We start from the raw sequence: 26,606 nt of genomic DNA, 5'->3' as shown, positions 1-26,606 counted from the left end.
ACAGACGGTCGACTGTGTATAAAAACTGGGCGTGGCCACGCCCCTTTTGAAATTGTCTTTTATTTTTGTATTTTGTTGCATCATATCATTACTGGAGTTGAATGTTGACATAATTTAATTATATACTGTAAAGATATTAACTTTTCTTTTAAAATTTGACTTTAAGAAAAGTTTCCCGATTTTGCTAATTTTTATTAAGCATACATATAGTAATAAGAGTAACGTTCCTGCCAAATTTCATCATGATATCTTCAACGACTGCCAAATTACAGCTAGCAAAACCTTTAAATTACCTTCTTTTAAAAGTGGGCGGTGCCACGCCCATTGTCCAAAATTTTACTAATTTTCTATTCTGCGTCATAAGTTCAACACACCTACCAAGCTTCATCGCTTTATACGTCTTTGGTAATGAATTATCGCACTTTTTCTGTTTTTCGAAATTTTCAATATCGAAAAAGTGGGCGTGGTTTATAGTCCGATTTCGTTCATTTCAAATAGCGATCTGGTATGAGTGCCCAGGAACCTACATACCAAATTTCATCAAGATACCTTAAAATTTACTCAAGTTATCGTGTTTACGGACGGACAGACGAACGGACATGGCTAAATGAATTTCCTTTTTCGCCCAGATCATGTTGATATATAGAAGTCTATATCTATCTCGATTAGTTTATGCCGTTACGGATTACCGTTATGCGAACAGAATTAATATACTCTGTGAGCTCTGCTCAGCTGAGTATAAATCTGAAAGGCATTGTTCGTTTCGATGACTATACAAATGAACTTAGACTTCGTCAGTGCTGCGCTAGAACGACGTTGTTCCAAGAACGGGAAGTAGCGCAAAAGATACTGACAATATGGGTATAACAAACACACCAACAAACGCAGTAAGCTGTCTGGGGAGGTGATTCTCAGCGCCAAAATGGGCAACAACCACAATGAAATGGCATGGAGCAGCAACAACATACCAAGCGATAACAATGACAAAACGTGCGCCAGCGACTTTTGGCAGCGTGGCCAACAATAAAAGCAAAAAATCACATAAATATGTATGTATGTATGTACCTACATATCAAGATTTACATATATGTATGCTTTGTGAATATCGCTAACTCAAGCAGAAATTTTAAGCGCCCAGACAGACAGAGACACTTTTTGTTTTTTTCTTGCAAAAACCAAAAATACAAAACCGAGCAACGAGTTTGAAGGCAACCGACCAGTATGGCACGATGACAATAAATATGAATACCTATGTCAACAGCGGATTTTGCTAAACGCAGTGAGCGAATTGACAATAATAACAATAGTAACAACAAAATAGGCAACATATTATTTTCGTTGTAGTTTTTGTTTAATATTTTTCTTTCTACTTTGTTGCTGCTGCTCGGGCAATAACAATGACAAACAATAATCCGTACATACAGAGCGATAAGAGAGCAATATACAATATTGAAAAGAGACAACATGCAAAAATAACAATCACATCTGTATTTATGTAAATATGTACATACATACATATATGGTGTTAAAAAATTAAAGCAACAAAACTAACAAACCAACCGCAGAAATTAAATTCACCGAATGTATCTAATCACTGAATGTAACAGCAACAACATCAAAAATCAGCAACAGTATCGGAGAGAAATCAACCTGAAAACACCAGTAGCGACGTGTGCATAGTATTTGAAGGGTATGTTGCAGGGCTGCCAAAGTCTATTAATTTTATCAGGCATGCTTAACGAACGAAACGATATCATTTCGTTACGATAATCAACGTTAATAACACAGCATAACTAGCTTCCTTTTCAAGCTAAACACATCTGCAATGAGAGTACTTACGGATGTCATCGCATACCATCAATCTCCCAATGAAAGAGCTGTCAGGATGAGGAGGAAGATGATTCGATTCATCACTTTCTCTGCCGATGTCCAGGACTGCAAACAAGATGCCTCAGATTTCTGGGCACATGGTTTTATAACAGTATGACAGAGTTTGGTGAGGTGGATCTCTCACTCCAATTAGCTAATTTGGAAGCACCAAGGGACATGAAGTCTTTCTCAATCTGTGTCTGCCCATTAATTAAGATCTCCCCTTTATTGGCCGGTCATTTATAAATTCTTAGCTAAAAACTAACGCGGTTTCCACGCAAGGGAGAAAAGTATCTGTTCGCCTGTTCATACCAACTTCGAGTATGCTTCCACTTCATCTGCCAAAGTTGGATGTCGATAAGGTCCGACCATTTCCTTCCACGGGAATAACGCAAATCGCCATTAAATGTCCTGCGATACTTCTCGTTTGGCAAAATAGCACTAAGGGCAATTGATTGGTATGGTGAAACACCTTTCCAAAGTAGGTAGAGATATATTTCTATTCTCACGCCGTCAGCCAAAAGGTGAAACTCATTGTAACAGTGATTCGCCCCATTCCGAGAGGTGCAACATCTTCTAACAGTGCTTCGCCACATTTCAATAGGTGTTATTTTTTACAAATTGTTGCCCATTTTCTCTAAAACAGAACCCTGAGAAAACTGACAGTTACTACAGGGTTGGATCATAGAGACAGAATTTACCGACTGTATATGAATGAGGCTGAGGGGTTTCTCGTGCGCTCCTACATGAAACGGTTGAGTTACTGAAGCCAAATCTGTTCATATTACCTATGGAAAAGTCCCCTTATTTGCTGTTCGGATGTCCGCGTTTCTGCGAATTCAATAAAAACGGCCTGTTGGACAGGGCAGTAATTTCGCTTGTGTGAATGATGTTTAGGTGTCATAAGGAGACATGCCGTTGTAGCATTTCTTTATTCTTGTCCCAAGTGATACTAGAGACGGACTTGAGAATTTTGATTTCGGATGTGTGTCTTAAATGCAATTGCGGTTGTAAGGAAGGTAAGACTATTTCACCTCTGTAAAACAAATGCTTTAAATTAACTATAGTTCGCCCAGGTGTTGAAATTAAACCAAAATAAAACAAATGGATAACTTCTTGGTTACAAATCGAAAGCTTTTCGATAACAAAACGTTAATTTTTTCATACCAATTCAATTACAAGCCAATAACAAATTGGTACCTTTTCAGAAAGAAGTCGTTAGCTTTTTGATAACATTTCGACTAGAGTTGTCACGAATATTCGGCAACTATTCGGTATTCGGCCTATTCGGCCACTTTTTTTGCTATTCGGTATTCGGCCATACCATATCATGTAAAAAAGACCCGCTATATTACTCAAAATTATGTACTTACGGCGGCCACCGTGGTGTGATGGTAGCGTGCTCCGCCTACCACACCGTATGCCCTGGGTTCGCACCCCGGAAAAAGCAACATCAAAATTTTAGAAATAAAGTTTTTAAATTAGAAGTAATTTTTTCTAAGCGGGGTCGCCCCTCGGCAGTGTTTGGCAAGCGCTCTGGGTGTATTTCTGCCATGAAAAGCTCTCAGTGAAAACTCATCTGCCTTGCAGATGCCGTTCGGAGTCGGCATAAAACATGTAGGTCCTTTCCGGCCAATTTGTAGGGAAAATCAAGAGGAGCACGACGCAAATTGGAAGAGAAGCTCGGCCTTAGATCTTTTCGGAGGTTATCGCCCCTTACATTTATTTTTTTTTTAATGTACTTATTTCCAAATTACAACACTTTAGTATTTAAAATTGATCAGTGGTAAGTTATGTTAGACAAAAATAAGCTTTTCATCATTTTTGGGTAGTAAACGATTATGCTTTTCATCGTAAATGTTACCAGCATCAGAAAATAAGGTCTCACTATACACGCTACTTCCAGGAAAAGAAAGATAAACTTTAGCAAACTTTTAAACTTTGCCACAGCATTCTTTTCCACGTTCTCCTCATCATTAGCATTTCGCATATTATCTGTAGCGACTTCCTCAAATCAGTTCCAGAAACTTTCAGTACTCCTATCATTTTCATTCAGGCTTCTTTTCTTACGAATTGGAGAAGAATCGTTATCGGTACTATTTTCAGAGCTTCTAGAAGAATTTTTTGTCTTGCTCTTTCTGCTTGAACCAATCTTAGGAAACACGGTTTAAAGCGAGGATCCAGAAAAGCAGCAACCAGATATTTGTTTTTTTTTTCATCGAAGCTGAATCGCTTTTCAAACTCGCCTTGCAGTGAAGATCTCATTATTACTAAATTTGGTACTTTCTCAGCTGTCTCTGCTTTTCCCAGATATTTTAATAAATTTACTGCATGTGGAATCACTTCAGAGATGCAACAGATACCTGAGCTCGTTATTTTTGTAATCTCTTCGAATGATTTGAGGAGTTTGATACATTGTTCCAATAGTTCCCATTGTCAGATTTATTAAAGTTACATGATCTGTTATGTACAAGCAGGAAAACAGGTGTCCACTTGTCTTAATCCAGCTAACGCGCCCAGACAAGCATATATTTCGTGCCGAATATTCGGCGCTTCGGCCGACAGCGTTGCCGAATATTCGGTATTCGGTATTCGGCCAATTCACTATTCGTGGCATCTCTAATTTTGACAAATAATCGACAAATTTTCGATAATTTCGGTAATTTAGGCCGAGCTTCTCTTTTAACTTGCATCGTGGTCCTTTTAATTTTTCCCATAAATTGGCATGTTTCACACCGACTCCGAACGGCATCTGCGAGGCAGAAAAGTTTTCATTGAGAAGCTTTTCATGGCAGAAATACACTCGGAGTGTTTGCCAAATTTCTGCCGAGGGGCAAGGCAACCCCGCTTACAAAAACTTTTAAAAACTATTCGTACCCTGATTACCTTGAAATTTCACAAAATTGACAGCCCTGAGAGAGCAATTATACAAAATATTGCGCTTTATTCAGGGCTTACAAAAAAATAAAAAAAAACAAATACATACAAACGTACCGTACATGCTACGTACACCACACATACCAACCCACAATATCATCTGTGACCACAAACCCTAGAATTAATATAGCAGCCGCACGGAGAACAACAATTTATTTACCATCAGTAACAGCAACAAAAGTTTGTGGTGAAAAATAAAAACATTCAATTCGTTGGCAAGACGAACTAATGTAAAGGGGTGCCAAGTGTAAAAACATAACTGGGCTATAAAGCAGCAGCTGCTCACATCATTTATATTTTTGTTCTTGCGTCCAGCACCAATACATATATAATAGGTATAAGAGTATATAAAAAAGAAGGTTTAACATTAACGAATACAACGCGGACAGTAGTGACAGCGGCAACGGAAGCAAAAACCAAAGTTGTCGCGTAAACGTGCCGACATTAGGCCAAATACTACAAATGTAAATCCATACATACGTACATGCATACATATTTAGGTCTAAGCCGTTCAGTCATTTCTTTTGCTATTAAAACATACATGCACACTTACATAAGATCCGACACAAGAAAGACAGACTTTTTTAGCCAGAAGCCATTTCGACCTCTATTATGTGGAGACCGCTCTTTGCCGGACAGGTTTTCTTGCAACAAATATTAGGTAAAATTTTTAGCACATATACATAGACCTTCGTAAGGAGGAAACTCTCTTGCTACAAAATGGGATGAAAAACTTGTGCTGAGCGAACACAAACATTTTATGGGTCTGTCTTCATAACAAATCAGTCAGAAACCTCTCTTGGACGGACGCGTACTCCTCGTAAGCGAACAAAGTAGGAGAATGAATATTAATTTATATTTTTGAAAAACGTCGTCGGCTGGAGGCCCAAATAAAAGCAATTTGCATTAGATGAATATGTACATACTCAAGTTTAAGAAGTGTCATAGTCGGTCACTACTTAGTAAGATTATCTGAAGATAGGTTAGGTTGAACTGGTGGCTTCCTAAGTACTTCACATAACCTGAATGTATACATAGAGTTAACAGAAGCTTAATCGACGACCAAACTGAAAAATCCCCTCAAGATCCATCCAGCCTATGTTATGACATAACTACGTCCTCTGAGAAAATATTAGAAATTATCTAGGGCCCACCCCACTAGCGCATTCTAGACCTGAAAATTTGATTTGACTTGAACTTCGACACCTTGCAGGCTTACGCTTGACTTCACAACTTTCCTAATTGGTTCGTCCTATACAGCTATTGTCTCCTTTCCCAGTTCAGCTGCCTTTTCGTTACTCTCTACCTTCATATGACCGAAACCCTATAATGATTGTAAACTTCCCACTGTTCCAATTCTTCTAAGTGCTTAATTGCACCCTAACGCACTTCTAGTTGTTGTGCTCTTGTGCTGACAAACATTGCTTGAGTGAGTATCCGCCCAAGGGAGGTTTCACTGTATATACATAAATACTTTGACTTATCTGCCAGCAGGCAATTAAGTAATAATAACTGCACAAACATTAAGCAGATTTTTTTTTAAACTGTTAGCACCTTTTCATAATTGTTGAACTACCGTGAATACTTTGCATATGACCTTGCGTAGATTTCGCTTCGAATTATACCTACAATTTTTCACGCACAATTCAAAATAACCCTTTCCTGTTAGACATGGCCAGAGGGGATGTTATAACAGAACTGCTTTGAAATAAAAATGTCAATTCGACGCCCTTGAGTTGCCGTAAATTGATGTTGCATGTATAATGTGGGAGCAAGAGAACTGGCTTTGGGCGACTAGAAATCAGCGTTCTGGATTTATCAAACTCATGCCCAATGCTAATCCTGAATCTACGAGCAATCTATTAACTTTATCCTAAAATTTTAAACACAGTTGTTTTGCAATATTTAGCCAGACTCGATGTTGTTGTTGTAGCGATAACGACACACCCCGAAGGTTTTAGAGAGTGTTATCGATGTTGATGATCCTTTGCTGTATATAGATCCGGTACGTTCCGCTTACAAGCACCGACCATCTCGAAAACGGTGTAATATGATCTTATCGTTTTGTACCCGATAATCCAAAAAAAAAAAAAAAACGCATATCGATCTGAATGTCTTGCATTACGCCTACAAATTTTTCCCACTCCTATTGCACAGAGCAATTTGAATACGACTGTGAAAACTAAAATGTTGAAACTCTGGGCGAGTTTACCATCATACCAATGCTTTCTAAGTACCAGGGAAACAGTCATATAGGTAATATCGAAGGTTGTTATATATCAGAATATGAATGGAAGGTGGAAAATCATTAGAAATCATAGGACAACGGTCTGGTAAAAATTCCAGAAATTTATAGCAAGCAGACTTGGCAAACTCAAAGAGGCTGCCATCATAGAGTAGCTGGAGGAGTCCAACGTCCTTTCAGCAAAGTGCTTACAACTACGTATACTATATTCCAGGGTGGAGTATACTCAGAGAAAAATGCCCTTCTAAAATCCAGCACCACCGGACTCAATTCCAGCTTTTCATGTTCTTACTTTTTTGTTCTTAAAAAACGAATGACCTGTTCTCAAAACAACAACCTTGTTCATGAACTGACAACCATTTTCTTGAAAAGAGAATGGCTGGTCTTTAAATATGAACAAATGTTCTTAAATTAAGTTCAAGAAAACGGTATACATAATTCGCGTGTGCTACAATGTTAAATACAACATTTGGCACAAGCTATCAAGCAGTTGTAGTGGCCTAGCGGCTACGATGTTGCGGTTGCGATCGTGTGACGCGAGTTCGATCACCGTCAAACTCTGAAGTTTTTTGAAACAATTTTTTTATATTATATTTTTTTAACTCTTATTTTTCGTTGAGTTCCATTCACATATGCACAGGGAATTCTCAATCTTGTTATGCAATGTTTTTAATATATATTCAGATTGCATTATCAAATAAGAAGAATTTCTCAATAAGAGAAATATATGAAAAAAATTTGTATTATGTGTTTTTTTCTAATCTTTTGGAATTTTAATAATTTTTTTTTTTTGTTATTAATATTTTTTATTAATGACAAAAAAATTATTTATTAATAAAAAAATAAATAAATGGTACCTTCCCGCTCCCACCAATGATCAATCACAAACCGTTCTTGAATTAAATCGACCACAAATCGTTCCGAAGCATGAGAACGAAAAATCTTAAATCAAGCCCAAGTAGTGCTTGAAATGAGCACAGAAGGTTCCCACATCAATATCAAAGTGGTCATTAAATACGAACGGTGTGATTGGAAAAACTGTTCTTAAAACGAACCCATCGGTCACGAGTTAACAAAAAACGTACTTAACAGACTTTTGTCAACGAATGTTATTAATTTTGAACTTGTTTCGTTCGTTTTAGAAACATTTTTTCTCTGAGTGTATGAAGTTGAGTATTCTTGGATGGCAGGAAAGGGACATTTTTAAGCTGGTAAAAGCTGCGGAAAGCGAAGAGTGCTGGGACGAATATAGAGATATGTTGGGAACTATAAACGTGAAATTAAGAGGCTGAAGCGGGCTTTCATGGAAAAATGTCTGTGCGGGCATAGAATTCTCAAGCGAAACGATGATACCGGGGAAATTTCACCCTAAGAGATACAATTTAGAAACTGATGAAAAAAGACAGGGGAGTGGTCATACAGAAGTGATGCTTAATATGCACTAACCATCGGGATATGAAGACTTAAGGCTCATGTTGGGCATGCTAACTTGACACTGCCTTTTGACGTCATATGCTTATAACGGTTGAGCGCATTCTGTGCACGTGTTTTGTGCTTCCGAGGCCAAGGCTACAGTTACTAGGGGCGGCAGAGCTGCCAGATCTGGTAATACTATATACTATGGCAGGAGCGTGCGCAGGAATTATCTATGAGAGGGGGAGTTTGAACATATAGATGCTCATAGTAAGCATCCGTTATTGTCAATACTAGTTTTGCGATAAAAATTAATAGAAATGGGAGTAAAGAGAAACATTTACCATATTTATTGGCTATCAGTCAACAAATGCACTCTTCCATCTACCACTTTTTATGAAAAAAAATTCAGTCGTTGTAAGCCCATGGAGGGTTTGAACTCCGCCCGCCTCCCCCTTGCGCACGACCCTGTAATATGGATATATTCAGTCTATATATAGTAATCGTTTTCCGTCTGCTTCAACCTAATTTAATCTTAAACTGAAGGCAGTTGTGAAAATGTAGTCCATTTTTGGGTTGTGATATAGGAGTCGTTAACATTGAGCATTGCATATGCTTTCCTCAGGCTCTTACACTACCGCAGCCTAATAGCACTCTGTTATGCCCCAAAAGTCAATTTGAAGCTTTGCACTGTATTAAGCCTCCATTTCATCTAAGGTCATCAACATACGCTTAGATATTTTGCGATCGCTATAAGAAAAATTTAGGTCTGATAGCTTCAGCAATAGCATTAGCTATGTTGAGTATTAGATTACATCTGAACTTTGATTCCAACGTCTTAACTATCTTCAATTAAGACCAAAATAACTTATTTTTGAACGTGGTATTACCATGGTCAGTTCACACTGATGTGTGTATACACCGAATCGGGCGGTGCAGTGCCACTTTAAGAGATGGACCGGGACAGATACCATGAAAAGTGTCTCTGCCTATAAAAATCTCTCTATAGTAAAACCTTTTCGCCAGGTAACACTATGGCCTCATACAGAGAGATCTTACGGACCGTCTAGTCCAACCTAACCTAAACCCCTTTCATGTGCTAGATGTAGTTTACACAAATCGATCTGTCTTTTCGCTTGGAGCAATGGCAATGGTTATAAATATCTGCCAATGAAAGGGACGAAAAAACCCATAGTACATACCTATTTGAAACCAAACCATAAGTTCTAAACCCAACAAAAGTACTGCAGCACAGGTAAATGTGGAAGTTAATTGTCAACAACATTGTTGTCGGTAGAGTTAACGAAATATAACATTTGCTGTTTTGGCTTTTTTACTGCATGTATGTATGTATATATATATATAGGTTTTATGTATACAAATGTGTATGGATGTATAGTTGTATGCTAAATTATATTAGTTGCAATATATATAATCATATACACATACATACATATAAAATGTACAGTACCTTTACAGTTGCCTTTTTTGCTGCCATGTCAGTCAGTCTAACCCAGTGGGGGTTGTTGGTGAATTCAAGAATGTGTGAACGAAAATTTGAACACTTTCCATATGCCATTATTGTTCTGTCAAAACTAAAATGGAGAAAAATACGCGAGCAACACGTATTAGGTGTTGTCGTTTCTCAAATGCATATCGAGTGCTGAGTGTTCTCCTCGGCTACCAGTCCTACCAGCGGCAACTGAAAAGGCCCTCTCAAAAGCAGCGAGTAGCGAGAGCGGCGGCCCAGAGAAGGGGTACGCCACAGGGGGTGTTCTTTCTCCCCTATTTTTGTCTTGATAATGAACGAAATGCTTCAGGAACTTGACAGTAGCGGCTGCCGATGTCCTGGCAACTATTATCAGGGAAAATTCTGAAAACACAAAAACGTTTTAGAGGGTTAGACGGTTGTCGAGAGCACGTGGTTCGAATCATGTGGACCAGCTGTCGGCAAGAGCGAAGCGTAGTAGGTAGGTTTGTTTACGCGGAGGTACAAGATACATGGTTAAGTACCTTGGGAGTATTCTTGACAGCAAACTGTCATGGAAAGGTAATGTGTAGAACAGGGCTAAAAAGACTTCGGCTGCCTTGTACTGCTGTCGAGAGACTTCCTCACCTGCTGCCACATTCACCTCCCCCCCCCCCCCCTCCATATTCCTTAAAAAGAGCAATGGAGTGGGGAATTAATATAGGACGGGAGTCTGGTGACCTAGTGAAGATTGGGTGTGGAGAAGGCTGTCCGATCACTACAGCGTCCTTCAGGCGGATGTCGGCACTATAAAGGATGCGGTAGATGGGATGATATTCGTTACTGTACACAAAATCTGTAGACCCATGCTTCACGGGATCAAAAAAGATGATCCCGCATCAGGTGTTAGTATCGGATTCACATCAGGTAAAGGACTATTTCGGAAGTGTTTTTGCCGTTACAACAACGACAATAGGAAACCTGAATGTGCTACGGTTATCTAAAGAGATCCCGGATCCCGTAGTCATGAAAATATGAATGAGGCAGCCTCTGTTGCTGCGTTCATGTCTGTAAGCATACTTCTGGGCCGATGGGTTGTTGCTAATTTGCTGAAAGCTTGACGTTAGTTCTCCGAGTTTTGTGAAGAATATTTTTGGGACAACATTTGATACTATCTGGATACTTAACGAGATATGCATATTACTGTTATAGCCCTGGGGTTTCATTTCGTTTTTGACGAGATTTTGCGCGGATGAAAACTTGCAATGAACTCCACTTTAACACGCTTATATTAGCTTCACTTGTATGTATGCTTGTTTGTAACTCTCTACGCTAGGCGCGAAAAGGAGAGTTAGACCCATCTAGCGGCAATCAACATCAAATATCTAAGTGGATTTTAGATACTAAAACGGCACCGTACTTACGTGTTTTTTAGTTTTTATACTCAGCTGAGCAGAGCTCACAGAGTATATTAATTTTGTTCGCATAACGGTACCCCGTAACGGCATAAACTAATCCAGATAGATATATACTTCAATATATATTATAATGATCTGGGCGAAAAAACAAATTCTTTTAGCCATGTCCGTCCGTCCGTCCGTCTGTCCGTAAACACGACAACTTGAGTAAATTTTAAGGTATCTTAATGAAATTTGGTATGTAAGTTCCTGGGCACTCATCTCAGATCGCTATTTAAAATGAACGAAATCGGACTTTAACCACGCCCACTTTTTCGATATCGAAAATTTCGAAAAACGATAATTCATTACCAAAGACAAATAAAGCGATGAAACTTGGTAGATGGGTTGACCTTATGATGAAGAATAGAAAATTAATAAAATTTTGGACAATGGGCGTGGCACCGCCCACTTTTAAAAGAAGGTATTTTAAAAGTTTTGCAAGCTGTAATTTTGTAGTCGTTGAAGATATCATGGTGAAATTTGGCAGGAACGTTACTATATGTGTGCTAAATAAAAATTAGGAAAATCGGATGAAGAACACGCCCACTTTGTAAAAAAAAATTTTCTTAAAGTAAAATTTTAACAAAAAATTTAATATCTTTACATTTTATAAGTAAGTTATGTCAACATTCAACTCCAGTAATAACATGGTGCAACAAAATACAAAAATAAAAGAAAATTTGAAAACGGGGCGTGGCTCCGGCCGTTTTCATTTAATTTGTCTAGGATACTTTTAATGCCATAAGTCGAACAAAAATTTACCAATACTTGTGAAATTTTGTAGGCGCTTAGATTCTAGGACGATAACTGTTTTCTGTAAAAATGGGCGAAATCGGTTGAAGCCACGCCCAGTTTTTATACACAGTCGACCGTCTGTCCCTCCGCTCGGCCGTTAACACGATAACTTGAGCAAAAATCGATATATCTTTACTAAACTCAGTTCTCGTACTTCTCCGAACTCACTTTGTATTGGTATAAAAAATGGCCGAAATCCGGCTATGACCACACCCACTTTTCCGATATCGAAAATTATGAAAATATTAAAAAAATGCCATAATTCTATACCAAATACGAAAAAAGGGATGAAACATGGTAATTGAATTGGTTTATTCACGCAAAATATAACTTTAGAAAAAACTTTGTAAAATGGGTGTGACACCTACCATATTAAGTAGAAGAAAATGAAAAAGTTCTGCAGGGCGAAATCAAAAGCCCTTGGAATCTTGGCAGGAATACTGTTTGTGGTATTATATATATAAATAAATTAGCGGTACCCGACAGATGATGTTCTCGGTCACCCTGGTCCACATTTTGGTCGATATCTCGAAAACACCTTCACATATACCACTACCACCACACCCTTTTAAAACCCCCATTAATACCTTTAATTTGATACCCATATCGTACAAACGCATTCTAGAGTCAACCCTGGTCCACTTTTATAACGATATTCCGAAAAGCCGTCCACCAATAGAACTAAGGCCCACTCCCTTTTAAAATACCCATTAACACCTTTGGTTTGATATCCATATTGTACAAACAAATTCTAGAGTCAGCCCTGGTCCACATTTATGGCGATATCCCTAAATGGCGTCCACCTATAGAACTATGGCCCACTCCCTTTTATAATACTCATTAACAGCTTTCATTTGATACCCATATCGTACAAACAAATTCTAGAGTCAGCCCTGGTCCACCTTTATGGCGATATCTCGAAAAGGCGTCCACCTATAGAACTAAGGCCAACTCCCTTTTATAATACTCATTAACAGCTTTCATTTGATACCCATATCGTACAAACAAATTCTAGAGTCAGCCCTGGTCCACCTTTATGGCGATATCCCTAAATGGCTTCCACCTATAGAACTATGGCCCACTCCATCTTAAAATACTCTTTAATACCTTCCATTTGATACCCATGTCATACAAACACATTCCAGGGTTACCCTAGGTTCATTTTCCTACATGGTGATTTTCCCTTATTTTGTCTCCAAAGCTCTCAGCTGAGTATGTAATGTTCGGTTACACCCGAACTTAGCCTTCCTTACTTGTTTTAAACTATATATTATTTCGTTTCCAATGTTAATCATTCAACAATTTCCTAATATACTTACAGTTGTGATATTTAATAAACAAACATTCATTCATACACACGCGCGCGCATACAAACATACTCAGAAATAATTGAAATTACCGTCACATACGCTAGCGGCGGCACTCAATTGTTGTTATTTCATTGCTGCGCATTCAACTCACTTTCATACAAACATCATTGCTACATTTCAACGCCATCATTGCTTCAGCTGTCATTGTTGTTGTTGTTGGTTTTATTGCTTATGTGTGCTGTTGCTTTGTCGCTATTGCCATTGTCGTCATCACCACAGCAACACTGTTGCCATTGCCTCCACCCGGCTAGCCGCATTCGTCTCATCAAAAATGAGCAATGCGCTGCACTACATACATATTAACGCGTCGTTTTTGCCTTTTCAGCGCAGCCGACAGGGAATGATGACAGAGCGGCTTTGATTATCGTTGAATTTTGGCCAGGCATTGTTAGGCAGGTAGTTGGGAGCAAGTGTCATGTTTTGGGTATAGTCAAAGTAAAGGGCAGTTGTTTATTGCGCTCGCGCTTGTATGTATGCGAATGTGGTTGTTGAGCGCGTCTATGTTCTGTTCATACACTCGCATGTACATAGCTACAGCTGTTTGTTATTATCGGCGCTTTGTTTTCGTCTGGTGTTGACAATACTATAATGTGTAGTTCGTTTTCGTTTTGTTTTTTCGAAGGCGCTATTGTTGTTGCTGCTGCTCGCAAACATATGCGCGCTCATATGAAGTATGGGGCGTACATATATACGTTGTTGCCGCGCTGCGCGCTTATAAGTTTACATATATAGCAACAGCGCAGCCCGCGTATGCATATAATACAAACTCATGTTTCATGCCTCTCCTCTCACTGCTAGCTGTCGCGTGGTACCCCTCTTTCTTACATTTAGAGGATTACTTTGCAGCAGGCAGTCAGCAACTAGCAATCGCTGCCACCCCGCACAATTATTTTCACAAACATCATAGCTTAGCGCAGCGCGTCACATTGAATGTTATTTCAGTTCTTTGTCCACCGGTGTGGCTGTTGCCCGCTTTTTACGAAGATTTTTATTATCTTGTTTGGTACGTGCGCGCGTTAGTTGTTATTGCCATTTGTTATCGTTGTTCTCTATACACGCGCTTACATCACAAACCACTACACTTTGTTGTTGACTACAATTGCAAGCTGTTGTGTACGCGCTGACATTGCTGCTGCTGCTAGGTGGCGATTTCATCATCACACAACTCGTAACGCAGTCGCTAAAATCGTAAGCGCGCAGTCACTAAATACATATCATTGAGGTTGGTTGAATTTTTGAAACGAAGCGCAAAGTGAATAATTAATTAAAAATTTGCAACTGTTGCTAGTGATTGTGTGAAAAATATATACTATATTTTTGAAAAAAGGTTTGTTTGCGAATATTGTCGGTTTCAAGCGCCTAAAAATAACTCGTCGCTTTGGCGTTATTGACTTAAACGCGCGGCACGCAGCGCTTATAATCATTTGCTTGCCGACCAACAACAATAACTAGTTGTTTAAAAAAATAGTCAAATAATTTAAAAACAAAAATGAGGCTGTCCACATCAATCGATTCGAAACCGGATAATTATCAAATCAATGCGAAAATTTGCCGTCTAGTCGAACATTATCCTTGCATGTACGACCGTTCGCATCCGCATTACCTGAAAAAGGATGTTGTCGATAAGGCGTGGGTGAAGATTTCCAAAGAAATGGATGACTCAAGTAAGTATTATACATACATATAAAGATACACATAAACACACTCTTGCATGCGGGCGCATTGCATTTACAACAATCGCGCAGCGTTCGAAATTGCAATTGCCCATTCACTTAACGCCGCACTAACCCTGCTTTCCTTCATATACCACGACGTCAACTGTCGCCCCATGGCCTGTCAGGCAATTGTACCTTTTGGCTCGCAGCTGTCATGACGTGTTTTTTTACTAAGCTGTTGGGAATTGTTATTGCTTTGTTGTTTTGGTCACTGTTGTTACTGTTTGTGCCAGGCCACATCACATTTGGGCAGGGGTGTAACTAAATTTGTTTTAGAGGGGTTCCTTTCATAGTAAGGATTGCGCTTAATCTGTGCTATCTTTTGAAATTGATGTCAGAAAGGCTAGTGGTTAGATTTATTCAACAAATCACTACATTCGCATATCCTATTATATCAGCCGAGTAACAACTTACCTCGGTTGGCGGTTCGAAATTGTCTTGTCTCAAAAAAGTTTGAAAAATTATCTTCAAACAAATTCTACTAGAACGAAAAACGTAAATATTACACTCAGTCACACATTTTTACAGTTAGGTAAGGTTGTACAAGCGGCCTGTGAAAACGACATATACAGGGCTGTCATGGAATCCAATTGTTGTCGGAATCGGATTTAAAAACGACAAAAAAATACTTTCGTGTCATGAAATCCAATGTTATCGGTTTAATGTTCGAATTGGAATTAGTGTCGGTTTTAGGTGTCACAGAATCCGATTTATTGATTTTGATATCGGAAACAATCCAATCAGTTAAATGCTGTTGGATTTCATTTTTTCATAGTTGTGTTTTTCTTGCAGTTGAATATTTTCTAAAAATGTAAGTAAATAAAGGTTTATTTTATAAAAATAAATGTAAATTTACATATATTTTCATTCTTAATAGGGAAAAGCATAAAAATTCAATGCAAAACAGTATTTTGATTAAATTTATGGAGAAACATCCAGATATTGCGAAGGGCTTCACGAAGCACATCATCTAAAATCGTTGACACCTACACTCATGCTAGAATCCTTGCCAACTGATCTTTGATAGGATCCTTCAGATAAAAATCGTAACGTTGCTGCCAGTTGCAGCACTGGCAGAACTTTCGAGCATGTTAAGCGTCCTTCAGTGGTGTCCAATACCATTCGGAAAGCCTCTTTGTTTATGCGATAGTATGCAATGAAACTGCAAACACACTATAAATATTTAGAAACGCACATTAAGGAATATTTTTACTTACGTTGTCTCTGGCAGCTCCAATGGATTGCTGCGATCTCTCAAAATTTTTCTTTTGACCTTCTCCCAACTTTCTTCTTCCAATAACATAAACGCTACAACTGCTTATGCCATTTTGCACTCAATAAATTTCTTTATTTCTGTTTAAATGCACAAAACAATTAATTTTACAAAATTTTGCCAAAAAAATTTACATCAAAATTGCCGATGCACCGATAACACTGCAAATCAGCTGATTCGAACATCGCTTTTATTTACATTCGAAAAGAGCGAAACCGATACGGTTTTATGGCACCAATTTAAATCAATATTGGTTTGTAATTCCGACAAAACGCAAAACCGACTTGGATTCCATGACAGCCCTGATAGACTGAATGAGTCCATAGGTTTGTGTAATGAAGAAACTGAAAAAGCATATCAAAAACCACGACATTTGCTAAAAAATAACTTCCTCCTCTTGGCAAATGATAGAAGCATTCTAGGACCTATGTCACTTCCTACTTTTAGTCTTAGTTTGGCGAGCGCAAAAAAAGGTGCTCGATCGTTTTCCTCTCTTCAACTGCTATCGCTAACTAAGCCTAATTCCACCTGTCATTCGCCTAAATTCCTTAATTTTCAATGATGAGAGCATTGTGTTAGTCTAATGTTGTAAGACCTTTTCAGGGATTGCTTTCTTTCTAAGTAATAGTTTAGATGATGGGGTATTCTTAAAAAGTCTTGCTGAATTAAAGGAATGTCGAAAGGGAAGCTCATTAGGGTTATCTTTCACTTATAGCGTTTTCTTTCTTTTTTGCAAAAAAATGTTGCCCTCATGTTGCACTCTTAAATTCTAACTTTTGATCTAGTTACCTGCCGTGATGCAAAATGGCTCTTCTTCGTAGTTAATGAGACCCTTTTTCTTATTCGGTGGAAAATATTTTGTGAAAAGAACAAACAAGCTCACGAGAGAGCTGGGAAAAGCCAACAGGACGACACTTTTCAGAAAAGAAAACGCTATTAGGCAATTTAATCATGTAAAGTAGATTTACATATATTTGTTATATATTTAGCCTACTGCCAATAATAAATCTTGTAATATTCGAACGCACACGATGTGCCTTTAACCTTTCCCTTCGTTCCGAAATTTGCTTTTAATACGTGATCATTACCTGATAAGTCTGCTCAGGTTCAGGAAATAAAACAAGGATCGCTAATTTGAGGTTCTTCAATCTACTGCTTGTAACAACTTCGTACGCCATCCACCAAAGCAAACGATAGGTCTTAAGCTTTTTCTTAGTTCTGAAATTTGTTATCGATATACGATAGCCTGCTAGAAGCATTTTGTTGTTGCGTGTACCAGAAAATAAACAATGGGCATTATTTTGAACTTTGACCTGTAATTCATTCTAGTCGAAAGGTTTGCTATGACCAGTTATTCGAATGTGTACAAAATTTATCAACGTTTCCAACAACGGCGGAGGCCCATTGGCGAAAAGATCAAAATAGCAATAGCAATGGCGAAAAGATCTAGATAGCAATATAGATCTGGCCTTTCAAATTAAATCAGCTTTACTGTTGTTAAAACTGATTTCCAGCTGGTATGACAAACTAGGGCATGAAAAGAACGTGCCTTGTCTCCTCGCAGGTATACCGCGCTATGCTATTAACTTGCGTTCAAAAGTGCGACATTAAATACGTTCAGTGTGCTTAAAAGTTCGATCTAAGCAATCACAGCGAAGCTAAGAAAATGAAAATGTTTCTTCCATATTCGGCCATTTGTGCAGTTTCTTGATGCTTGGTGGTTACATCATCCTGGGTGAGCAGCATGAATATAAGCGTACATACTGTAGGAAAGAACTTTGCTACATCCCTCCGTCCTTATTAAATGAAACAGCTGAATAGTTGATTGCCAAGCTATAAAAATTCGACTGTATGCATGCATTAAAATCCCACGGTCCCTTGTGTTTTGGAAACGACGATGTGGTGGACAAGGAGGGTAAAGAAGTAAGAGAAGAAATTGGATGATAATGAAAAGGCGGGTGAGCTGGAGAGCTAGGATGCAACTCTTGAATCATATTAGGTTTCAAATTGATGAAATTAAAAAGAGACAAAAGTTGCACATGACCAACCTAGGAAAGGTGTGAAATAAAGCGCGGGGCTGCAAAACGACTAGGTTAAGTGCAAGTCTCATGATATTAGACTAACAAAGTTAGCGGCGCAATTTTCCGATGTAGTAGCGTCTAGTATTTTGTCCTAAAAAACGTCTAGTAGCCGCGAAGGGGACACAGTTATTTCGATAATACTATGGACATATTCCGTCAATGTGAGGTTCTTGCAGATCGAAGAGTTCAAACTTTACAAAACCCACATCTGCCAAACCCATTTATTATGTGATTTAGTTATTCCATGCCCATGCGATTACTAGGTAGGTTCAGAATACAGACCTGCATAGGACATTGCAATGCAGAAAATATTATTTACTCTGTAACTTTTGTATCACCCATGCTTTGAATTTGAGTTTATCATGACATATAAGTTGTATTTGTTCGGGCAACTTGAAGCATACACGGTCTGCATTGAGATCTAGGTCGTTAAAGGACATGCGCCAACACTCATGAGTCAAATTAGTGTAATTGATTTCATTTGAACAGAACATGACGAAGCGAAAAGCTGGGTATATTGTTAGAATAACAAACGTTTCAATGCTCAAAACTTTTGAGGGATACTTTCGCATAGTTCCAAGAACCCCCAAAGCTCCGCGCCTGCAACAATCATTTATTGCGTCGTAGTTGCGCGTACATTGTTGCTGTTGTGGCTTAGTTACGTTGCGACGGCAACAACGACGATTCGGCCTTTGTTTTTATCGTTGGCAATCCGCACGCAGGCAGACAAGCAGCCACTCAACGAAGCTCTCAACCACCACCAGACAACAAGCAAACAACCGCTTACCTCGCGCGCTCTTAGCTTAACAATCAAGCAAAAGTGGAAAAAATGTTGCTATCGCTAACGTCTGGTCATTTTGTTGTTATTGTCTATTGCTGCGCTATAACCCGACGTTTTTATTGTTATCGCCATTGCAGCAGCACTGTCTGCGTCATAGCTGGCAGTAAATTTTTAATGGCTTTGTTATTGACGACGGTGGTTGTTGATTGTAGTTGGCTCTTTTCAATATCTGCGCTGCGCGCGCGCTTCCCCACAAACACATTCTCATATATGTTTCTCTCTTAAAAATTATTTAATTTCTCTCGCATTGCTTGTTTGGTTTTTCTTGTTCCTTTTTTCTCTAGCGTTTTCTGTTTTTCTTTCCATTTGCCTCGATTATTGTTTTTCGATTTTACGACGCGTTCTCCGTGCTGCAATGCTGCCAACAACAAAATTATGCAAGAGATAGCAGCGAGGGCAACATTTATTTGGCGTGGCAAGGCGGAAATGCCGGTGAGTCAACCATGTTGTACTGGTTATCTTGAGGTTGTTTGTGTTTTTTTATTTTCCTTGCGCGCGTCGTTATTTTGGTGCCTTTTCAGTAGGGTTGCATTAGATGGGCTGCTGTTTCGGAGGTTTTGTTATGTATTTTCGTTTGCTGTTGCGTCTTCTAAACAATAATAAGAAAAAGATAAGGACAAAATGGCTTTCTCACTCTTTTCTCGTTGAAAAGGAGAGTACGCATGCATACATACAGTTGCTCACTAAAGTAAGTACACACAAGATATTGTGGGAATCATTTCGAAATATTTTATTATATTACATGAAAAGCATTAACATAAAGGTGACTTCAGCCAACAAAAAGTATACATATATTAAAACTTACATAAACTAAATTATGAGTAGAAATAATAAAACATGAGTTACAGTTAGATAAATGAAGATATGGTGGATTTCACATTACAAAAGTAAGTACGCAGGCAGTAAAAACTTAGAAAAAAATGTGTTTAATATTTTGTTGGGTATCCTTTTGACTTCATAACTGCGTGAAGTCGGGCTGGCATTGATTTCACTAGGTTTTTAGTCGTCTCTGAGGTAATTTTGTTCCACTCTTCCTTAAGCACTCGCTGTAAATCGGTTTTGTTCCTAATTTCATGTTTGCGTATTTGCCGGTCTAAATGCTCCCACAAGTGCTCGATGGGGTTGAGGTCAGGCGATTGGGGTGGAGTTTTGAGCTGTTTTGGCACATTATATAAAAGCCATCCACGAACAGTAAGGGCAGTGTGTTTGGGGTCGTTATCCTGCTGAAATATAAACGACCCTTCAATGTCCAACTTTACAGCACTTTGCTTTAAATTTTCTTTCAAAATACGCAAATATGCATACTTGTCCATTGTCCCTTCAATTATGACCAAGTTCCCCACTCCATTTGCCGCCATACATCCCCAAACCATCACACAACCACCACCATGTTTAACCGTACCAGCCATGTTGTTTGGATTCAGCTCTTCATTCTTTTTTCTCCAAACATTTGCGCGCCCATCAGACCCACAGATGTTAAATTTGCTTTCGTCAGAAAAAATAACATTATTCCAGAAGCTTTCGTCATATTTTTGGTGGTTTGTTGCAAACTCTATACGTTTGTGTCGATTGATTTCATTCACATATGGCTTTTTTCGTATTTTTCGGCAATGATAACCTGCATCATATAGAATGCTGCGGATGGTTTGGGGGTTACAATCTTTTCCAAACTGATTTTGAACTTCGGTCTTAATTTTAGGAACACTTTTCTTCGGATCTTGCTGTATTTTTCGAACAATTAAGCGACTTTCAGTGTTGGTAAATATTTTTGGGCGACCAGAACGCTCCTTATTAGTAACTGAGCCCGACGTTTTATATTTTTTTATTATTTTTTGCACTGTATTGTGACTTTTTTCAACAATTTTGCCAATTTCTCTAATAGATTTATTGTTTTTATAATATTTTATAATAAGTTCTTTCATTTCTCTTGAAATTTCTTTTCCTCTCGGAGCCATTATCAAAATATCTATTTGCCTAATTGTTTTTTAACCGTTTTAGTTTTTTTTTTAAGTTCACATAAAAATTTTAAAGAGATTTTTCAAAATTAAATGACGTTGCTTTTTCTTTTTGTCATATCTCTTGACATTTTCGTAGTAAACGCACGCTGTGTACTAACTTTTGTTATGTTAAAAATGACAACATCTCAAGCAAATGTACACAGCGCATAACGGTATCAAAACATACCGTTGGTTTGCAGTGGAATGCATAGTGTAAGCAGTACCTCAACTTCAGACTGGAAAATTATTGTGTTCTGCTTATAGTTTTAGAGATGTGAAGGAATTTTGGAAGAAGGAAAGGCTGTGTACTTACTTAAGTGAACAACTGTATATATATATGTATGTATGCTCTAAACTGGGCCATGGTGTTACTAACGCAACAGAAATCTAATCGAATAAAAATGTGATCGTAATACTTTTTACTACTCTATAATTCTTAGACCCTTCATTTTTTTCAACATAGAGGCAAACAATTTCATTCAAGATATTGCTCGCCGCTCTGCAGCTATGTTGCGAACCAATGGCTATCATACTGGGAAGACCTCAGCGCTCTGCCTATGTTGCTAATACTAAATTAATGACACCTATAAGTTCGGATTTTGGTCGGAACGAACATAACATCACTGCCCTACTCTGCTGGGCTTGAACGAGTCTTTCATTAGCACGAAATCAAACTTGCATTGAGCAAGCACCCATTCAGGGGATGCTTCGTCCCATGTTATATATTTTTTGCATCACTTAGTGATTTGAAGTTTTGTTGTCTTAGTGACTTCCGCAACCTGCTTTTCTGTTGGTGGGATCGGTGTATTAACACTATTTACCCATTCTTCAGTTTCTTGCAACGTATATCTTCAAGAGCCTATCCGAAATGAGACATGATTTGTCTCAGCAAAAATTAGGGGTTTTGAACTTATGGTACATTGGAAGCCGACTTCTGTCCAAACTGCTAAACATTCGACTTTTCCTGTATTTTCATTGGTTGCATTTTTAGATGTGGTTTCAAAACAGTTGCCCAGCTCTAATTGTGACCCTTTCCCAAACATTGGCGTCTGTTTTAAGAGGGTTCTTAGGATAAATATAATACAATGGCCTCAGGATTCCTACCGAACCTTATTACTGCTATGCTCTTAGTCTTCACATGATTTCGTATTGTTCAGAAGTTTACTCAAAATGCGAATTTCAGGATAAAGAGGAGTGGTTGTCCATACATGATACCTTCATTGTGAAAAGAGCTTGATTTGATAGCTTTCGTTTTTAGATATATGCACCCAGACAAACCAGACAATGCTGAAGATATAAGGAGCTCGTAACGGAAAACATGTGAGCTTTTGTCATTCAAAATGGTCCTCTGAAGTTTTCTAGAAAAGACAAGATTGCGAAAAGGACGGATAAAAGTAGACTAGAGGCTACGATAGGGATTGTCTTTCATACCATACATAAACATTTCCTTCTTAATCTTAAGTCCCTCCAGAAAATGCTATATCTATGTATACTAATCCTTACTCCCTCTCTTCTGCTTCTAGTTCCTTCATGCAAAGAACGTTGGCGCAACATACGTACCTCATTCGCACGCTCGATTAATGTTAACAAAATACCGTCCAGTGCGAATCGTACCAAACCCTATTATCTACATGAAGAGCTACAATTTTTAGCGCGTCACATCACACCCGGCATACCGGTAGCGCGTCGGCCGAACTACTACAGTTCAGCTGATGAAAAGAGTGAAATGATTGAGGTACCTATTGGCGAAGAGTCATTCGATGGTTTTGCCGCTATGGCAGCACAGAATGCGGAGGAAGAAGAAGTGGACGAGCAAAAGCATCAGCAACAACACACCGATGAGGGTGAATCACAACAGGAACGTTCGCCGAGTACCAGCGCTGATGAAGCAACAATGTCGGGTAGAGGAGAACAAGTGACGTCATGCCCACCAAATCAAGAAGCCCAAGCTGAAATATTGGAAGAAAAAATGCCAGTACAAAGTTCACCATTACCATTGGTGCAACATGTAATTCAACCACAGCAGCAACAACTAACTGTACCTCACATCGTACCTCAACTTCAGCAACAGAATATGATACCACAGCAACAACAACCACAAAATGTACCGTTACCTACGCAGCTTCCCCCACCGCCTGTACCAGCACCAGCACCAGCTGAACCCATGCAAGTTGAACGCATTGTGGCTGAAGTTCCTGTGCTACCGTTGTATCCATTCAAAAAAAGGCTGCGCCCCGCTGAAGCAATGATATATGCCGAAGTGGAGCCAGAGCGCGATGTGAAGGTGAGATTTAAATTGTTTTTACTTCAAACAAATTGTTCATTTATACTTTCCTTTTCTATGTCTTATCTCAGCCACAACCCAGCGAACTCTGCACACCTGATCCCGACTTTGATGCTACCTTCTTGCAAGGTTTACTCCCTGAAATGAAAGCGATGGACTTTCGTCAAAAGATACTCTTCAAGAAACGTATCTATGAAGTGATTGGTGAAATTTTTGAAGGCGCATCACACACCACAAGCTCGTCACGCCGTACCTCACAGCATAACACCAACTTTAATGGCAACAGTTGTGTATCACCACTTGTTAATGGGTATGCCGCAACCTATATGGATAGCTGCACGCCAAATGAAAAGAGTCAGGCGCATACACCCACACCTACACACACTGCCACCCCAACACCTACACCATCACCTAACGCTTCAGGTTATGCTTCGCCTCTACATGTTTTTAATGTTGCCACTATAGCCAGCACCAACACCGTTCCAGTAGCAGCTGTTAATGCTGCTGATTTGGCCTTGATACGCCGCCTTGGCACATTACTACAAAGTCCAGCGGTGGTGTCTAGCACAAGCGCTCTGACAGCATTACCCAAAAATGTTTCATCCATATCTTCGACTGTACGCAATAACAGCAGCGCAGCAACAACAGCGGCGTCCTCTTCACCATCAGCGGTTAGTGTCCACCGTGGCGCAATGACGCGCTCCAGCGCTCATTTACTACGTAATAGTTTGTCTAATGGTTCAACGCCTACATCGTCCACTTCGTTTGGCTCACACTCATCCAGTCCTGCAATTAGTCATGAAGTCAAGCAGGAGCTATTGGATGAATGAGTTAATCGTTGTGGTGTGACGCCTTCGCGTTAGTTTGAAAGACGTGTGGTTGAATAGTCCAGCATTTTTTTTTTTTTTTTTGTAATGCTTTTGGTAAAATGAAGCTTTAGAATTTTAGGAGTTTAAATTGCTCCCTATTATTTGTAAACACATTTGTCTTTTTTTATGTTTTTAGTTTTATAACTTCTAGATGGATAAATACATACCTAAATAGACGTAAGAAGATCACTATTTAATTTTACTGAATAAATAAATATTTTAAATAATTTGTACTTAATAGAAAAAAGCTAATAAAACTATTTTTTGATTGTAAAACTGTATATCTTTGCAAGCACCACGGTTTTCAGCCCAATGTCCTACGAATAAGGGAGAGCTTCCTCTCAGTAGCATAAGAGACATATTTATGAATGGAGCGATGAGATCCATTCCCGAAATAGGCGAGCTAGTACCGCAATGATGCTAATTTTCAGAATGGACCATCAACATCAACGTGTGTTCACACTCCACGTGTATTCATCGTTACAAGGAAAAAAAAGTTGCAATGCACCAGCTCGCTGCCGAGCCATTTGATGCTTTCACCAAGTCTATTAAGCTATTTGAGCCGAATCATCATCTATTGCGAACAAAGAACGTAACTTGCCTCGTGAGACCTGCGTTACTTTGGCACAATTTCGAGCTGAGAAGGGTGAGCCGCAAAACGGCGAGAACCACCAGTTCATACGCATTAAACAAACTCATCTCGTTTTAGACTTGCACTTCCATTAGACCAAGATGCTTTTAGCCTCGCTAAGCTAAGGATAAGAGATACATAGTCCGATAAAGTCCAGGTGCGCAAAAACATGTTCCAAGACAGCAACATCTTAAACCATTACCAAAACTCTATACTACATTTCAACGTTACTCTGTTTAGGCCAACTTTAAAACTGTTATATCTAAAGCAGCTGGTGCATGCGTTAGTGCTCAGCTTATTTTTCTCCCAATTGAGTGTACTCTGCCGCGAAAAAGATCGATTTTAAAATATGTATTAAGGGCTTCTTTGTATAATAGAATATCGTCTATTTATCGTCGCGGTGTAGTAGTAACAAAAATGGTGTAAAAGGTTTAGCGTCAATTAAGTAAAGATAAAGACACTCCCCAAAGACCCCAAGAAGAGTGTTATCAATAGTACGCCCGGCAACTAACATCTTCAGGCTACGACTATTTTAGAAACAATTTGACCACTTCGAGTCTTCTTGGTCATTCGAACTCCGCCTATGCAAGGAATTGGCGCTTAACCGTTGAACAAATCGCTCTTTCCTAATTGACGCCAGTTGGTAATACTAAGGAACTTGGATCTTTTTCCTCCTGCCGCCAAACTCCAACCATCAGCAACGCTGAAACTCCATCCCAAAAATCTAAACCAATTTCAAGTGCGCAGAAAAGCATGCAACATTTAATAAAATTAAAGAAAAAAAAACTTTTTTTTAAAATAAGCCTTTATTATTGGTTAAAAAAACTTTAAGATTTAATAATTTAGTTGTAAAGTTTTAATGTTAAAAATATATGTATAATTATGTACAATATGGAATTTTTTGTCGCAGACCAAAAAGCCTAATAATCGTTAAAGGTTACAATGAACTTATAAAGTGTTATGTTTCTTTACAGTCAATTTATTTTTTACTTTTCAGTTAATTTTACTAATTAATAATAAAAGCTTATTAAAAAATAGTTTTTTCTTTAATTTTATTTTTTACCTTTTAGTTCGTTTTATTAACAAGTAATAGAAGCTTGCTCTTAGAAAAGCGTTTTTCTTAAATTTAATTTAAATATGAATTTTTTTTAATTTTTAGTAGGGTAAAATATTGTTTAAATTAGTTATGTAATATTTACTTAGGTATTTGTAACATTTCTCATCCTATCAATTTCTTTTAATGCATCAACATTACAAGGTTTTTTCGAAGTCAACTTTGAACAGTTAAGTTCTTCTATTCGAGTGTTAACTAACTTAAAATCATATTTTATTGCGACTTTGCCTATGTCGCGTTCAGT

At 38.5% G+C, this 26,606-nt stretch overlaps 2 protein-coding genes across 2 annotated transcripts in view; one reads left to right on the top strand and one right to left on the bottom strand.

Moving 5' to 3' along the window:
* Positions 1-26,606, bottom strand: part of stwl (stonewall) — a 146,552-nt gene that overhangs the window by 72,502 nt on the left and 47,444 nt on the right. The window lies entirely within an intron of this gene.
* LOC137252432 (ataxin-2 homolog) lies at positions 14,493-24,893 on the top strand. Its single transcript, XM_067788100.1, has 3 exons — positions 14,493-15,221; positions 22,988-23,748; positions 23,820-24,893. Exons 1-3 carry the CDS (start codon positions 15,047-15,049, stop codon positions 24,576-24,578), a joined length of 1,695 nt encoding a protein of 564 aa, XP_067644201.1. The 5' UTR covers positions 14,493-15,046; the 3' UTR covers positions 24,579-24,893.

The sequence above is a fragment of the Eurosta solidaginis genome, chromosome 5 (genome assembly GCF_040869045.1).
Source record: "Eurosta solidaginis isolate ZX-2024a chromosome 5, ASM4086904v1, whole genome shotgun sequence".
NCBI lineage: Eukaryota > Metazoa > Arthropoda > Insecta > Diptera > Tephritidae > Eurosta > Eurosta solidaginis.
Note: the sequence above shows the minus strand (reverse complement) of the source record. Positions and strands in the feature narration are given on the sequence as shown.

Excerpts from the sequence above, each read along its gene's own strand:
- LOC137252432 (XM_067788100.1), top strand. The coding sequence starts at position 15,047 with ATGAGGCTGTCCACATCAATCGATTCGAAACCGGATAATTATCAAATC. Across the intron at positions 15,222-22,987 it reads CAAAGAAATGGATGACTCAA|TTCCTTCATGCAAAGAACGT; the intron begins GTAAGTATTATA and ends TTCTGCTTCTAG. Across the intron at positions 23,749-23,819 it reads AGCCAGAGCGCGATGTGAAG|CCACAACCCAGCGAACTCTG; the intron begins GTGAGATTTAAA and ends GTCTTATCTCAG.